The following is a 13,703-nucleotide window of genomic DNA, read 5'->3' as shown; positions in this document are numbered from 1 at the left end:
CGCCTACCTCTTCCCTCTAGTCTGCGGCCACTAATTGAAGACCTAGGAATGCCTAATCCGCGTTATGAGGCATATGATCTTGTACGCAGTCATGTATGATGTCGCGATAATAATATTGTCTCTGTTTTTCGTTGAACGACATTGTTATAAGCGATATTGACTAGTTAATACCGGCGACTTTGTCGGGATAAGGGTGCCTCTCCACTGAAGCAGAGCGCCAATTTGCCATTGCCTAAATTCTAAGACTGTAAAATAGATTTTTTTTTATTCAAATATAAGTAGGTACCTATATTTTACAAGTGCTTTTAATTCGCCAAAAGAACTTCCCACTGGTTCGGAATGCCATTCCTACCGAGAAGTACCAGAAAAAAACTCGTCTCGACACCATACCCATTACCCATATTATAAATGCGATAGTGTGTTTGTTTGTTGGTTTCTTGGTTTATTAGTTTGTTGGTTTGCCCTTCAATCACGTCACCACGGAGCAAAGGATCGACGTGATTTTTTGCATGGTTATAGTTAAAGACTTGGAGAGTGGCATCGGCTACTTTTTATCCCGGAAAATCAAAGAGTTCCCACGGGATTTTTGAATACCAAAATACACGCGGACGAAGTCGCGGGCATCAGCTAGTTATATCATAAGTGGCACGAGTTATCCTACACGAAATAAGTAAGTACATATTGATAGACTAGCTGACCCTGCGAACTTCGTTCCGCCTAACAGTCGATTCAAATTTTTTTTTTTTAAATCCTCACGATTTAGGACTTCAGTACTTTGCAGCATCAGGATTGAGGAGTTAGGATCCGAAGTTCAATGATGTAGCCTATGCTTGGTACCTAAAATAATTTTGCATCATCCGCAGTTCCTGAAACATTATAGTTTAGGAGTGCTGTACCCTACATCATCAGGGTTGAGGAGTTGAGACTTGAAGTCTGAGAATAAAGTCGTTGCTTCCCCTTTCTAACAAAAAAAGAATGAATGAAATCGGACTACGCGTTAATGAATTACAACTCAGTATACATTTTAACTTTCATCCCCTCTCCTACGGGAACCATGCTGAATTTCGGGATAAAAAGTATCCTATATTCTTCCTCATAGTATGACCTCAAATCGTACCAAGTTTCATTGGAATCCATTCAGTAGTTTCAGCGTGATGCGCGGCCGTGATACAGACAGACAGACAGACAGACAGACAGACAGACAGACAGACAGACAGATAGACAGACAGACAGACAAAAATGAAAAAAATTACAGTTTTGTGTTCAGTATCGATTATAGAGTGCCCTCGAAAAAAAAATTTCAAAATATCTTCAATGTACAGAATTTGACCTGTTACAGTTTTATTATAAGTATTGATGACGTAATATTTTATCACGTCATGTCTCAAAAATCCGATTGATCGACTGATCATATCTCGGCACCGCTCGCTTAAGTGGACAGTCACCCTAATAGCGGAATCCATATTAGGCAGAGCGGCGGTCACAAAGCCCTGAGAACCACGACCTGTATACAAGGTGTAACCAGAACGCTAGCAAAATCGAAGACAAGTGATAGTACTGATGATTACTGATAAGATTCCACAAAAAACGCGCAAAATTAATAAAATTATCCTGTATTTTCGAAAAGTTTGCAATGTATTGCAAATAAAGCATCTGACTGGCACTTAAGGTCAATGACCGTTACGTAGATAAGTGCCGTGGGGTCAATGCCGCGTCGTAGGCGGGGCATTAACCCCGAATTTTGCAAGCTATACATTGCAGGTTTGAAAAATACTAAATCACTAAACTTACAAGTATAAGGCAAATAGTTAATCATTATAATCATTATCATTATCATTTATTGTTCCAAAGCGTTGGTACAAGTATAAGAATATTTTTCCGACATATTATCGCGACAAAAGACTTCCTTAAGAAATAAGTTATTGGTATTAGATTATCTTTAGGCAGTATCATAATAGCACAAAGTTTTTGCTAGCGTTTTAATTACACCCTGTAGGTATACTAATACTGGACGGGTGATTCCAAACAAAATTTTTGTGGCCTTCAACTCGCTCTGACTTTTTGTCTTTGTCATTTGTATGGGATTGGGCAACAGAGAGGCCTATATTAACTTCTCTCCGTGAATAGAGTATAGTTGGTTCGCACCTTATCAGTTGTATTTATCATCGTTTGGTAGATTCATACAGCTGGTGCAGCTCTTCGAAGACAAGCAGCGAGATTATGGTGTGTATCGCCATCCGGATGTAGTAGGGCACGAAGCCCTTCCAGAAGTACAGCGCGCCCTTCCGGTGGACGATGTCCGAGAATATTTCACGCTGCGTCAGCCCACGATGCTTTACTTGATATCTGGAATTAAATTTTCTAATGTAACTTAAAGCTAGCCTAAAATAATTGATATTTTGATATAATAACTAGTCAAGCGCGAGTCGGACTCGCACATGAAGGGTACCATTACACAAGAAATAACACTTTTTTTTTGTGATATAAATGACAAGATATGCCCAAGCGAACAAAAATTTTCAAGGTTTTGGAATCAAATAAATCAGCGCCACCTCTTAGATACAATTGAACGACCCGTTTGAAATCCAGACGTCACTGAGGTTGCATTGGTGCTAAAGCACCACTGAGTCGGTGCCATTTTTTTTTATCAATAGCCTCAATTTCACGGTTTAAGGATTTTTCCCCCTTACTCGTGCTATAAGACATTGCTAGCTGCCAAATTTCTTCGAGAAAGTTTAGAAAGATTTATTTAACTTATAAGCAAACTAAGGAAAACTAAGGTATAGTAATGTTTAGGGGTTAATAAAACAATTCAAACACACCTAGTCTTCACAAGGTCTATAGGCAGAGACACGAAGGCGGTAAGGAAGCTGGATATAAACGACGCATAGATGTGCAGTGACAACCCCTTTGCTAGCTGCCGCTTGCGAAATTCTTCGCGTACCTGACAATAGCAGTCAACAAGATAGGTGATATGCGGTTCAAATATCGTCATCTGCTTCTTCTTCTTCACTCTGGGCTGGTTTCCGCACTTAAACGTTTCCGTCTGTTGTGCGTAGATCATCGTCATATCATCATCAATGCGAAAGTGCGTTTGATTGTTGGTTTATTGGTCTGTTGGTTTGTCCTTCAATCACGTCGCAACGGTGCAACGTTAGATTTTGCATGGATATAGATAAAGACCTGGAGAATTACATAGGCTACTTTTTATCCCGGAAAATCAAAGAGTTCCCATGGGATTTTTAAAAACTTAATTTCACGCGGACGAAGTCGCGAACATTAGCTAGTAATATCACAAATGCGAAAGTGTGTTTGATTGTTGGTTTATTGGTCTGTTGGTTTGTCCTTCAATCACGTCGCAAAAGAGCAATGGATCGACGTGATTTTTGCATGATTATAGTTTAAGACCTGGAGAGTGACACAGGCTACTTTTTATCCCGGGAAATCAAGGAGTTCCCAAGGGATTTATAAAAACCTAAATCCACGCGTACGAAGTCGCGGGCATCAGCTAGTGGCTAATAAAAGGAAAAGCTGACTAACTGACTGATCTATCAAATAGCTCATACTATTGGACGGATCGGGCTGAAATTTGGCATGCAGACAGCTATATTATGACGTAGACATCCGCTAAGAAAGGATTTTTGAAATTTCAATCCCTAAGGGGATAAAATAGGGATTGAAATGCGTGTAGTCTACGCGGACGAAGTCGCGGGAATAAGCTAGTGGCCAATATTTTCTCATTCTGAGTGGAGACTCGTCCTCAGTAGTGAACCGGCGATGGGTTGATTGGAAGTTAATGCTTGCCTGAGTATAACTCCACACTTGGCAAATGCTGACCAGGACCGATCTGCCGAGGGTAAGGCTCCCGCCTCGCCATAAGGCACCCACGCCTTCCTGTGTGCATATCCTGTTGAAAAAAAATAATAATTTTATTTCACCAAAAATCTGACTGACTCATGAACACCTTATAGCCCTGAACCTAGAAAGCTGAAATTTTGCACAGAGATTCTATCCTCCTTTATAATGTAGACAAGGAATTATGCTGAGATCTATAGAGACTATTTAGACTGCTCTAACTTTACTTACAGCCGTACTCCGAGTCGCTAATCGTTACTTAAGATTGAGTTACTACGAGACAGATGTGAGAGATATAGCTCTGTCTCGTTTTAACTAAACTTAAGTAACGATTAAGTGACTCTGAGTACGGCTGTAAGTAAAGACAGAGTTATGGTGACACTGACATAATTTCGTCTCGTTTTAACTGTCTTTAGTCGAAGCAAAGTGAACATTATAAATCTAAGCTCACACTCTAACTCATAAAAATGGGGAATCGATGGTACCGATCACCAGCTTCTGGTAGATTATGGGCTCCTGGTAGTATTCCCTGTGGAGATTATGATACACTTACTTGTATAGCGCGTCAAAAGTGCCCCGGTAGAGACGCGAGCAGCTGCAGCCTATGCCAGGCCCCAGTGGTCCATCAGCCATCATGCGCACGAGGGCCACTTCCGACGGCGTGCCTGCCAGCGCCCCGCACAGACCTGCTGTGGTACCGATCACCAGCTTCTGGTAGAGTATGGGCTCCTGGTTGTATTCCCTGTGGAGGTTATGTGATCTGATAAACTGCTGTAGTCAAACAAATAAAAACACAAAAAGATATTAAAACATAGAGGACGTATTATTTATTAAAAGAATATTGCGTGAAATGATTCGTGAGCAATCTTTATCGTGTAGAGCCCTTTTTTTTGGTGTTTCCTTTTTCTATCCTGTGTCTCTTCAATTCCACACGACATTGGCGAAGTAAATTGCGCCCGTTTGGTGCAGCCGCGCGCCATAAAATAAAATTGAATTGAATTTTTCTATCCTGTGAGACGACTATATGACAGTAAATACTTGCCTTTGAATGACATTGATCAGCGCATGGTAGACGGCCAGCGGGTGGCGGTCTAGGTGTTATAGGGAGCGACTGGGCACAGCGCCACAAGAACGTGGAATGTCCAGTAAGTCTAGCAGTGGACGTACGGGTGAGGTGACAACTGAATATAGACACTTTCCTTCGGAAGACATCGATGAGCGCATGGTAGACGGCCAGGCGCGTGGTGGTGTAGGTGGTCTGCCGCAACAGCCCCGCAGACAGGCCAGCGTACAGCGCCGCGCCGCCGCGACACTTGACGATCGCAGACGCCATCTGCAGGGTTGAGCACTCCCGCGGGAACAGCTGCAGCCGCACTTTTATCACGTCCAGGGGATGGACTACTGTTGTTGCTACCATACTGAAAAGTCAAATCTGAAACTTTAGTAGCAGATGGAAATTGGGAAGGTAACGGTGGTGCAGGGTGCCGGAGGAGAGGACAGGGGCGTGCCGTGTGAGCAGGGGATGAATGCCTTACTTAAAATCAAATCCCGGATCGGACTCAAAATTATTAGGTTTTCTGTCAAGATAATGTTAGTAGCAGACCAGACCTTAGAGCCTCAATAGCTCAACCGGTAAAGGAGTGGACTGAAAACCGAAAGGTCGACGGTTCAAACCCCGCCCGTTGCACTATTGTCGTACCTACTCCTAGCACAAGCCTGACGCTTAGTTGGAGAGGCATTTAACATGGCTAATATTCTTTTTTTTTTAATAAAAGAGTCGGGATATTGGCGGTGGTAAACTCCCTTCCCTCTCAGTAGAGAGCATGGAAGTGTGAGCAGGGACTTCTGAATCATACCATACTGAAAAATCAACCCCAAACCGTACCAAAAGTTATTTGAATTTTTCTCAAGATATTCTAATTTCTCAGTAGCAGACCAGAGTTGGGAAGCTGGCGGCGGTACACGCCCTTGCCGATCAGAGTTGCTAATTGCTACCATACTGAAAAATCAATCTATCTATTTTATTTCGTGTCTACCCTCATTTTGAAAAATAACATAAAACTACTTACCCAGCCATTCCTCCCAACACCATCGCAACGTGCCATGGTACCTTCCTCTTCACAGGCGGATCTCTTACAGAGAGCGGCATATCTTAATCATGTTCTCTTTACAGTGAACCATGGTGCCTAGGAATCTTGGTGAAAGCACTAAAAGGGTTCGGATACATATAAATTTTGTGATTTTTATTAATAAGATTTATTTTCTTGTAATGTCCATGTTTTGTTTAATAATTTTGATGTTCTATGGGTAAAGATCTCAGAACACGCTCCGAATAACCACGATAGTACATTTCTAAGAAGTGACCACAGAACACATTTACTCCAGGAGGTGACATTCATTGCAACATTCATGACAGAATATTGTAAATTGTCAAAAATGAAATTGTTGTAAGATCTTGTAAGACTTTTTTGTATAAGACTTGTATAAGAGCTTTGATAAGAGCATAGAGTTTTTGACTCTACCATCATCAATCATCTGTGAGCATCATGGAGCTAGAAATACGCATCACGCTAACAGTATTAACGGTCTGAGTGTGTTCTATATTTTTAATATTTTTTCTGGACCTACGTATTAGGAGGCCGGGCATCATGAGATACAACCTGCTAACAGACAGACGGACAGACGGATGGATAGCAGAGGCTTAGTAACAGGGTCCCGTTGGCATTCTTCGGGTACGGAACCCCTAAAAATCAAGAAATTCAACGTCGCACTAGACCCACGAACCGACTAAAGTCAAGCGGCACTAATATAGGCTCTTTTACCGTTTAAACTATCGTGAGTGATTTCCATATTAAACATATCTCACGCGTTAGATATATCTCACATAGCGCAGGCGTCGCGGTTGAGACTGTCAGTCTCAACCGCGACGCGTGCGCGAACTGACTCTTTTAAAAAAGGACCCCGGATGGGTTCGAAACCAGTCGGGCTAACATTCGACTAAACACGTGAGTAAAGCCGGGTGTGAGATATGTATAATATAGGCACTTTGTCTGTAAAATAAAACTACATAATATAATTCATAACAAACTTTAATAGCAACAATATTTTCATTCATAAGTTAGTCACATAAAACTGCTCTTTATAAAAATATATTTATTTATGGAATTTATAGCACACAATATATTAAATAATATGTATACTATACTATACTATCACACGAATCACTTCGCTTTATATGTATATATATAATCATATTATATATTCCGTCTGTACTCTGTACAGTCGAGACATTAATATAATTAGTGCACATAATGCTAATACCAAATGCCAGCTGATCAGAGATCTAAGGGTGAGATCTATAGAGCGCACTCTGACTTTACTAAGACTTAGAGTTAAAACGAGACAGATGTATATCTCTCACATAAATCTGTCTCGTTTTAACTCAATCTTAAGTCTGAGAAAAGTCAAAGTGCGCTCTATAGATCTCAGCCTAAGTTCTTAAGTTCAATACACTATTCTTTAAAATAAATATGGTATTTAATTTTTTTTATAAAATTATTAGATTGTCACATTTTTCATCATATTTAAATAAATAAAATAGTGAAGTCTGAAATACGTTTTTATAAATTACATATTTCTTTACATTTTCAAACAGCACCAGCGACAATACACTAAAAAAAAACTAAAAAAAATTTAAACACTTCTAAAAAATAATTAATTAAATAAAAAACATAGACGAGCAGAGCAACACGTCCGTCGCGGTGACAAAATAAATTTAATCTCGCAAAATTAAATTATAATATTTCGTCACCGTTAAACAAAAATATGTATTGCCATTAAGAAAGTGTAATCTCAAACTAAGTTCGCTAACATTTTTTTTCCTAAACAGGCAACGGGTGAGCGATTTTCGGATTAGGTGAATATAATTTATTAATGCGCGCTAACTTTAGTGACACGTAAAACTAAGAGGGTATAGTGATACCTATTATGTCTAATTTGAATAATTGCATTAGCGGTTTAGTGGGTTGTAATCGGGTTTTATTACTCGACTGCGGCGAAGCCCAAAGGAGGGTTACGTGTTTGACCTGTATGAATGTATGTTCCTATGTCCGCTCGTAACTACGCAACAGCTCAAGAGAGTTTGATAAATGATACGTCATTAGATTCGTTTTGAAGGCGCTAGTGTCACCTATAGCGCTAGTATACCTAGCCAGGTACATACAATTTTTAAAAATCAAAATGGCGGGTTTTATTTATAAGTAAACTGAAAAACAGTCGGGGTGATTTGAAATATTTTAAATAACTTGTTATTTTATCAGAGTGGTCGAAATATTAAGTAGAACGGCTCAACCCCCTTGCGTTCGCGTTTAGACTAGATACTATACTATGTAACTGACAGACTAGAGGAGATAGGATAAATGGAACACGACCAGCAGTCAATGAAGCCGGTTATGGGAAGCCAACTCCTTGAAGTATATTATCTTAGTGAAATCTTACTGAAATAAGAGCAGTGCATACTACGTCAGTATACATAACAATGTATGGGGCACACACCTTAAATTTCTTCTGATATGTGCACTGTATGCATATAGCCTCAATAGCTCAACGGGTAAAGGAGTGGATTGAAAAACCGAAAGGTTGACGGTTCAAACCCCGCCCTTTGCACTATTGTCGTAAAAATGACGCTTTTTTTAAATTATTCTCTTTAATAATGAATTCTAGCCCCATAAACTACCGCCATGCAAAAAATCACATCATTTTATTACTACAGTCCAAGACATTATTATTATTACAACTGCTATTGTTGTGATTAGCTGAATTTACAATTTTTCTTGTTGTAACAATGCATTGTAGCCAATAGTGAGCGAGCATCAAACAATCAAAGGTGATTGCCATCATCAATCGTATCAATCATCATCACTGTAGCTATCAAACTGGCTGGTAGCGCCCTAGGCTTCACCTTATCAATCACGTTTGTTTACATGAGCTCCGCCTACCTCTTCCCTCTAGTCTGCGGCCACTAATTGAAGACCTAGGAATGCCTAATCCGCGTTATGAGGCATATGATCTTGTACGCAGTCATGTATGATGTCGCGATAATAATATTGTCTCTGTTTTTCGTTGAACGACATTGTTATAAGCGATATTGACTAGTTAATACCGGCGACTTTGTCGGGATAAGGGTGCCTCTCCACTGAAGCAGAGCGCCAATTTGCCATTGCCTAAATTCTAAGACTGTAAAATAGATTTTTTTTTATTCAAATATAAGTAGGTACCTATATTTTACAAGTGCTTTTAATTCGCCAAAAGAACTTCCCACTGGTTCGGAATGCCATTCCTACCGAGAAGTACCAGAAAAAACTCGTCTCGACACCATACCCATTACCCATATTATAAATGCGATAGTGTGTTTGTTTGTTGGTTTCTTGGTTTATTAGTTTGTTGGTTTGCCCTTCAATCACGTCACCACGGAGCAAAGGATCGACGTGATTTTTTGCATGGTTATAGTTAAAGACTTGGAGAGTGGCATCGGCTACTTTTTATCCCGGAAAATCAAAGAGTTCCCACGGGATTTTTGAATACCAAAATACACGCGGACGAAGTCGCGGGCATCAGCTAGTTATATCATAAGTGGCACGAGTTATCCTACACGAAATAAGTAAGTACATATTGATAGACTAGCTGACCCTGCGAACTTCGTTCCGCCTAACAGTCGATTCAAATTTTTTTTTTTAAATCCTCACGATTTAGGACTTCAGTACTTTGCAGCATCAGGATTGAGGAGTTAGGATCCGAAGTTCAATGATGTAGCCTATGCTTGGTACCTAAAATAATTTTGCATCATCCGCAGTTCCTGAAACATTATAGTTTAGGAGTGCTGTACCCTACATCATCAGGGTTGAGGAGTTGAGACTTGAAGTCTGAGAATAAAGTCGTTGCTTCCCCTTTCTAACAAAAAAAGAATGAATGAAATCGGACTACGCGTTAATGAATTACAACTCAGTATACATTTTAACTTTCATCCCCTCTCCTACGGGAACCATGCTGAATTTCGGGATAAAAAGTATCCTATATTCTTCCTCATAGTATGACCTCAAATCGTACCAAGTTTCATTGGAATCCATTCAGTAGTTTCAGCGTGATGCGCGGCCGTGATACAGACAGACAGACAGACAGACAGACAGACAGACAGACAGACAGACAGATAGACAGACAGACAGACAAAATGAAAAAAATTACAGTTTTGTGTTCAGTATCGATTATAGAGTGCCCTCGAAAAAAAAATTTCAAAATATCTTCAATGTACAGAATTTGACCTGTTACAGTTTTATTATAAGTATTGATGACGTAATATTTTATCACGTCATGTCTCAAAAATCCGATTGATCGACTGATCATATCTCGGCACCGCTCGCTTAAGTGGACAGTCACCCTAATAGCGGAATCCATATTAGGCAGAGCGGCGGTCACAAAGCCCTGAGAACCACGACCTGTATACAAGGTGTAACCAGAACGCTAGCAAAATCGAAGACAAGTGATAGTACTGATGATTACTGATAAGATTCCACAAAAAACGCGCAAAATTAATAAAATTATCCTGTATTTTCGAAAAGTTTGCAATGTATTGCAAATAAAGCATCTGACTGGCACTTAAGGTCAATGACCGTTACGTAGATAAGTGCCGTGGGGTCAATGCCGCGTCGTAGGCGGGGCATTAACCCCGAATTTGCAAGCTATACATTGCAGGTTTGAAAAATACTAAATCACTAAACTTACAAGTATAAGGCAAATAGTTAATCATTATAATCATTATCATTATCATTTATTGTTCCAAAGCGTTGGTACAAGTATAAGAATATTTTTCCGACATATTATCGCGACAAAAGACTTCCTTAAGAAATAAGTTATTGGTATTAGATTATCTTTAGGCAGTATCATAATAGCACAAAGTTTTTGCTAGCGTTTTAATTACACCCTGTAGGTATACTAATACTGGACGGGTGATTCCAAACAAAATTTTTGTGGCCTTCAACTCGCTCTGACTTTTTGTCTTTGTCATTTGTATGGGATTGGGCAACAGAGAGGCCTATATTAACTTCTCTCCGTGAATAGAGTATAGTTGGTTCGCACCTTATCAGTTGTATTTATCATCGTTTGGTAGATTCATACAGCTGGTGCAGCTCTTCGAAGACAAGCAGCGAGATTATGGTGTGTATCGCCATCCGGATGTAGTAGGGCACGAAGCCCTTCCAGAAGTACAGCGCGCCCTTCCGGTGGACGATGTCCGAGAATATTTCACGCTGCGTCAGCCCACGATGCTTTACTTGATATCTGGAATTAAATTTTCTAATGTAACTTAAAGCTAGCCTAAAATAATTGATATTTTGATATAATAACTAGTCAAGCGCGAGTCGGACTCGCACATGAAGGGTACCATTACACAAGAAATAACATTTTTTTTTTTGTGATATAAATGACAAGATATGCCCAAGCGAACAAAAATTTTCAAGGTTTTGGAATCAAATAAATCAGCGCCACCTCTTAGATACAATTGAACGACCCGTTTGAAATCCAGACGTCACTGAGGTTGCATTGGTGCTAAAGCACCACTGAGTCGGTGCCATTTTTTTTTATCAATAGCCTCAATTTCACGGTTTAAGGATTTTTCCCCCTTACTCGTGCTATAAGACATTGCTAGCTGCCAAATTTCTTCGAGAAAGTTTAGAAAGATTTATTTAACTTATAAGCAAACTAAGGAAAACTAAGGTATAGTAATGTTTAGGGGTTAATAAAACAATTCAAACACACCTAGTCTTCACAAGGTCTATAGGCAGAGACACGAAGGCGGTAAGGAAGCTGGATATAAACGACGCATAGATGTGCAGTGACAACCCTTTGCTAGCTGCCGCTTGCGAAATTCTTCGCGTACCTGACAATAGCAGTCAACAAGATAGGTGATATGCGGTTCAAATATCGTCATCTGCTTCTTCTTCTTCACTCTGGGCTGGTTTCCGCACTTAAACGTTTCCGTCTGTTGTGCGTAGATCATCGTCATATCATCATCAATGCGAAAGTGCGTTTGATTGTTGGTTTATTGGTCTGTTGGTTTGTCCTTCAATCACGTCGCAACGGTGCAACGTTAGATTTTGCATGGATATAGATAAAGACCTGGAGAATTACATAGGCTACTTTTTATCCCGGAAAATCAAAGAGTTCCCATGGGATTTTTAAAAACTTAATTTCACGCGGACGAAGTCGCGAACATTAGCTAGTAATATCACAAATGCGAAAGTGTGTTTGATTGTTGGTTTATTGGTCTGTTGGTTTGTCCTTCAATCACGTCGCAAAAGAGCAATGGATCGACGTGATTTTTTGCATGATTATAGTTTAAGACCTGGAGAGTGACACAGGCTACTTTTTATCCCGGGAAATCAAGGAGTTCCCAAGGGATTTATAAAAACCTAAATCCACGCGTACGAAGTCGCGGGCATCAGCTAGTGGCTAATAAAAGGAAAAGCTGACTAACTGACTGATCTATCAAATAGCTCATACTATTGGACGGATCGGGCTGAAATTTGGCATGCAGACAGCTATATTATGACGTAGACATCCGCTAAGAAAGGATTTTTGAAATTTCAATCCCTAAGGGGATAAAATAGGGGTTTGAAATGCGTGTAGTCTACGCGGACGAAGTCGCGGGAATAAGCTAGTGGCCAATATTTTCTCATTCTGAGTGGAGACTCGTCCTCAGTAGTGAACCGGCGATGGGTTGATTGGAAGTTAATGCTTGCCTGAGTATAACTCCACACTTGGCAAATGCTGACCAGGACCGATCTGCCGAGGGTAAGGCTCCCGCCTCGCCATAAGGCACCCACGCCTTCCTGTGTGCATATCCTGTTGAAAAAAAATAATAATTTTATTTCACCAAAAATCTGACTGACTCATGAACACCTTATAGCCCTGAACCTAGAAAGCTGAAATTTTGCACAGAGATTCTATCCTCCTTTATAATGTAGACAAGGAATTATGCTGAGATCTATAGAGACTATTTAGACTGCTCTAACTTTACTTACAGCCGTACTCCGAGTCGCTAATCGTTACTTAAGATTGAGTTACTACGAGACAGATGTGAGAGATATAGCTCTGTCTCGTTTTAACTAAACTTAAGTAACGATTAAGTGACTCTGAGTACGGCTGTAAGTAAAGACAGAGTTATGGTGACACTGACATAATTTCGTCTCGTTTTAACTGTCTTTAGTCGAAGCAAAGTGAACATTATAAATCTAAGCTCACACTCTAACTCATAAAAATGGGGAATCGATGGTACCGATCACCAGCTTCTGGTAGATTATGGGCTCCTGGTAGTATTCCCTGTGGAGATTATGATACACTTACTTGTATAGCGCGTCAAAAGTGCCCCGGTAGAGACGCGAGCAGCTGCAGCCTATGCCAGGCCCCAGTGGTCCATCAGCCATCATGCGCACGAGGGCCACTTCCGACGGCGTGCCTGCCAGCGCCCCGCACAGACCTGCTGTGGTACCGATCACCAGCTTCTGGTAGAGTATGGGCTCCTGGTTGTATTCCCTGTGGAGGTTATGTGATCTGATAAACTGCTGTAGTCAAACAAATAAAAACACAAAAAGATATTAAAAACATAGAGGACGTATTATTTATTAAAAGAATATTGCGTGAAATGATTCGTGAGCAATCTTTATCGTGTAGAGCCCTTTTTTTTGGTGTTTCCTTTTTCTATCCTGTGTCTCTTCAATTCCACACGACATTGGCGAAGTAAATTGCGCCCGTTTGGTGCAGCCGCGCGCCATAAAATAAAATTGAATTGAATTTTT

At 40.2% G+C, this 13,703-nt stretch overlaps 1 protein-coding gene across 1 annotated transcript; it reads right to left on the bottom strand.

Annotated features, from left to right (window-relative positions):
• Positions 1 to 2,162: 2,162 nt before the first annotated feature.
• Positions 2,163 to 6,038, bottom strand: LOC117991507 (mitochondrial 2-oxoglutarate/malate carrier protein-like). Its single transcript, XM_069505130.1, has 6 exons — positions 5,925 to 6,038; positions 4,989 to 5,273; positions 4,409 to 4,597; positions 3,805 to 3,907; positions 2,823 to 2,944; positions 2,163 to 2,346 (listed from the first exon to the last, which is right to left on the bottom strand). The coding sequence occupies exons 1-6, from the start codon at positions 6,002 to 6,004 to the stop codon at positions 2,163 to 2,165; spliced, it is 963 nt and encodes a 320-aa protein (XP_069361231.1). The 5' UTR covers positions 6,005 to 6,038.
• Between the last annotated feature and the right edge of the window lie 7,665 nt (positions 6,039 to 13,703).

This window comes from Maniola hyperantus, chromosome 19, assembly GCF_902806685.2.
Source record: "Maniola hyperantus chromosome 19, iAphHyp1.2, whole genome shotgun sequence".
In the NCBI taxonomy this organism is placed as follows: Eukaryota; Metazoa; Arthropoda; class Insecta; order Lepidoptera; family Nymphalidae; genus Maniola; species Maniola hyperantus.
This window is presented reverse-complemented; position numbering and strand designations above follow the sequence as displayed.

Coding starts and splice junctions, on each gene's coding strand:
- LOC117991507 (XM_069505130.1), bottom strand. CDS start 6,004: ATGCCGCTCTCTGTAAGAGATCCGCCTGTGAAGAGGAAGGTACCATGG. Junction 5,274..5,924: donor GTGTTGGGAGGAATGGCTGG/GTAAGTAGTTTT, acceptor TTGACTTTTCAG/TATGGTAGCAACAACAGTAG. Junction 2,945..3,804: donor AAGTGTGGAGTTATACTCAG/GCAAGCATTAAC, acceptor TGCTATTGTCAG/GTACGCGAAGAATTTCGCAA.